Genomic DNA, 3,360 nt, shown 5'->3' on the forward strand with positions numbered 1-3,360 from the left:
TGGGGCCGGGAGAAGACGGGCCGTTTCCAGCCTGCAGTAGCTCGGAGGGTAGAAAAGCCCAGCCCTCCTCCTGACGGCACATGGCAGCAGAGCGCTCGGTTTCAGTGCAGGTTGACTAGGTTCGTGCTCCCGTAGCGCCCTGCTGCACTCTAGGTTTACTGGGCTACCGCAGGGATTAAAATGCAGCTGGCTGCTTACTTCTTTTGGGGCTGCAGTGTCTTCTTAGCTTCAGGATACAACTCCTTTAGTAAGAGCATGGAGACGATGGGCAAGAAGCAGTACCAGGTCCAGCATGGGTCATGCAGCTATACCTTCCTTTTGCCCGAGACGGACAACTGCCGATCTTCCACTTCTTACGTGTCCAATGCAGTGCAAAGGGATGCACCTTTAGACTATGATGATTCAGTTCAAAGACTGCAACTACTTGAAAACATCATGGAAAACAACACTCTGTGGCTAATGAAGGTAGGATAATACAATTCTTATTCTAAAAATCTTGTTTACAACATTCTGTTATCTGTTTCATTGTGGGTTTTTTTTCTTCTCACCGTTTCTACATTCACAAAATTCATTACATAAACTAAACTTCTGAACTACTTTTCAATCAAAAAGTTTGAGAACATAGTTTTACTGTCTAGAAAGGAACAGGGAACTGCACTGTTCTGCAGAGCCTGTGCTTTAAAGTTTGTCATTACATTTGGGTTGCTTGGACAAATAGTAATTCCGTATGCAGGCAGACTCCGAGCATGTCTGACATTTCTGACATGAAAGAACCAGCTACTAATTTATAATTAACTGATAAGGGCTATTTTATCTCTCTTTAAAGAAGACAGAATGCACCTTTATCCAAGGCATGTTTGAAGAATGTTATTTGAAACATGATTTTTAAACTTGCATGCAGAAATTAACATAGTAAGTCCCACTGATAAAGAACTGTAATTCTAAGTAAAGATTGCAAGTCTGACTTGCAGTGAAATGAGCCTAGTAAAGTGACAGAATTTCAAGAAAGTTCATTAGCGGAAATCCTTTGCATCCTGTAACATTTCCACTCAAATACACAATATTGAAGGGAAAAATATTCTGGAAAAGGTGTTAATAGATGCCACATAGCTTCCTTTAATGCAACTCCATTGCCACTAAGGGAAAATGAGATGTTAATTGCCAAAGTGGAAACATTTGTAAAACTATGTCTGAAACAGCAGAAAAAATTTTATACTGCATACATTCTTAAGATTACTGAAGAATAAACCTGAATTCCACACTTCCTAGAAAGTACTTTGATTCTAAATGCTATGTGGTTCAATAGGTTTTAAGAAACCTTTATTTGACTGACACATGAAAAAGTGTGATAGTATAGTTTAATGGCATAGTAAATTTATGAGTGTTTATGTTTCATACCAAGATGCCTATCTTCTAAGCAGTAACTATTTTGAGGACTTAACTGGGTGGTTGACATAGTACCTCCAAATAAGTGTTCCAGTGATGTCATAAGGGTTTTTTCATAAAGAAAGATATATTTATTGCTAATGGAGAGAATTTGCAATTCTCTGCAACCAGTAGCCACTTCTTACATGACTATAAAATGATTTTGTGTTAGGGTTCACCTCTCTCATGAGTTACAAAGTTACAGAACTAGCATGATATAACCAAAGAAACCTGCTGGTGTAAGAAACAGAAGTCACGCTACAAAGCAGAAAGCATAGGGTTTTCATCCACCTGAAGATGAACCTTTAAACTTAAATCCAAAATGCATACATTTTGACCTGGTTTTATGTGTTTAGGATGCTTAATTTAGACACCCAAACAACATCAGATCAGTAGCTTTTGTTTTTTTAATCTCACAGGCAAACATACTTCCCTCCACATACTTGCTTACCTTTCTACTTACTAATTTACAATGCTCACTATTGTAATGTTAAGACCAACATTAACAGATGTGTAATGCAGGATGAAAACCACACAAAATAAAGCAGTCTAATCTACACAGCTGCCAAGCAATTTCCTAATATAAATAGTGAAATCACACACAAGACTCTGATGCTAAATGCCTCTTAAGTAGACAAACACAGTATCGTAAGTGGCATCAGGTAAACAGAAACCAGTAAGCAAATTCCAGCATCCTTATTTAGTAAAAGCTATGCCTTTTCCTGTAGGTCCCTGGGAAATCAGTTACAAGAGGAATAGGATAAGTATATCTAACCCATTCTTTGGGCAGCCAAAAGGCACAATTCTGTTTTACTAGATAGAGAAAGGTTTCTTTTATTTGAGCAAAGATTTCCAAAGAAGATGTTTTAGAATAGCCTGATTTTTTTTTTTTCCCACAGCTAAACATCCTGTAAAATAACTGCTGTTTGCCTTTTTCACTATTTTAACACCTGCTCTTTATGTCATCTGTTTTGTTCACAAAGAGACTCCAACAGAAGTAGCTTTTCCTCAGATTTGCTTTGCTAGAGACACCTGGTCTGCAAGTGAAGATGAAAAGCAAACAATAACCTTTAAAGTTGCTTTCAGAGTTTACTTGCTTTTTTTTTAAGGTCACTAACACAGATTCCTAGGTTCGTATTTCAACTATAATGCTAGATTAGTCAAGGCAGGGCAAAAAAGTCTGTTGTCTTAGTTTTTATACTGTATTGAAAGTGTAATATAATACTGATTTTAAAAATAACCTCACATTAACTTTTCAGCAACTGCACAAAAAACTGGTTTAGGTTTTACTTCTTTTAAAAGTTAATTTTTGCTGATTTAAGAGGCGGCACCTGTTTTCTTTTGAAATTGTGTAAAAAAAAAAAAAAAAAAAGACACAAACATTACAAACTTTTAGTGTAAATTAACCTTGAAAAGTTGTTCCTGAAGTACTGCACATCCCCAGACATTTTTACACTCCTCCCCCCCTCCTGCCTTTAATCCGTCAACTAAAGGAAACATTCTGTTTCTGAATGAACACTAGGCTGTATGAATGGAACAGCATGGGAAGTGTGCGCTTCAGCTGGTTAATGGGCAAACACAATGGGAAGAAAATGAGTTACGTAGGTCCAGGTTCTCTTCTGATCTGCTCCTGCATAGAGAGCAGAAGACTTTGTTCTACTATTGCCACAAAGTGCTGCTTCATGAAAAGACATTTTTTTTGGTCTGAACTGTATTAATGCGTTATGCCACTACTGTACGTACCACACCTAAAACTGGAGAATGTCTTTTCAAAAGTAGATTATGTTTAAGCATTCAGATGACGTACTAGAACAAACCACTACTCCATCTAATCCAGTGTTTAGCAGTAAGTTAGTAAGTGATGGCATAGAGCAAAAGCCAAACCCCTAGATCAAGTGTGCAGTGATATACCTGAAATGAACTTTCTTTGACTTT

The 3,360-nt window shown here is 37.4% G+C and overlaps 1 protein-coding gene across 2 annotated transcripts in view; it reads left to right on the top strand.

Moving 5' to 3' along the window:
* Positions 1–180: 180 nt before the first annotated feature.
* ANGPT2 (angiopoietin 2) overlaps positions 181–3,360 on the top strand; it is a 37,270-nt gene continuing 34,090 nt past the window's right edge. For both annotated transcript variants that reach the window (XM_010019013.1, XM_010019014.1), the window contains exon 1: positions 181–465. In XM_010019013.1, the coding sequence (XP_010017315.1) occupies positions 181–465 (285 nt within the window). The remainder of the gene's footprint in view (positions 466–3,360) is intronic.

This window comes from Nestor notabilis, unplaced genomic scaffold (assembly GCF_000696875.1).
Source record: "Nestor notabilis isolate BGI_N333 unplaced genomic scaffold, ASM69687v1 scaffold10197, whole genome shotgun sequence".
NCBI lineage: Eukaryota > Metazoa > Chordata > Aves > Psittaciformes > Psittacidae > Nestor > Nestor notabilis.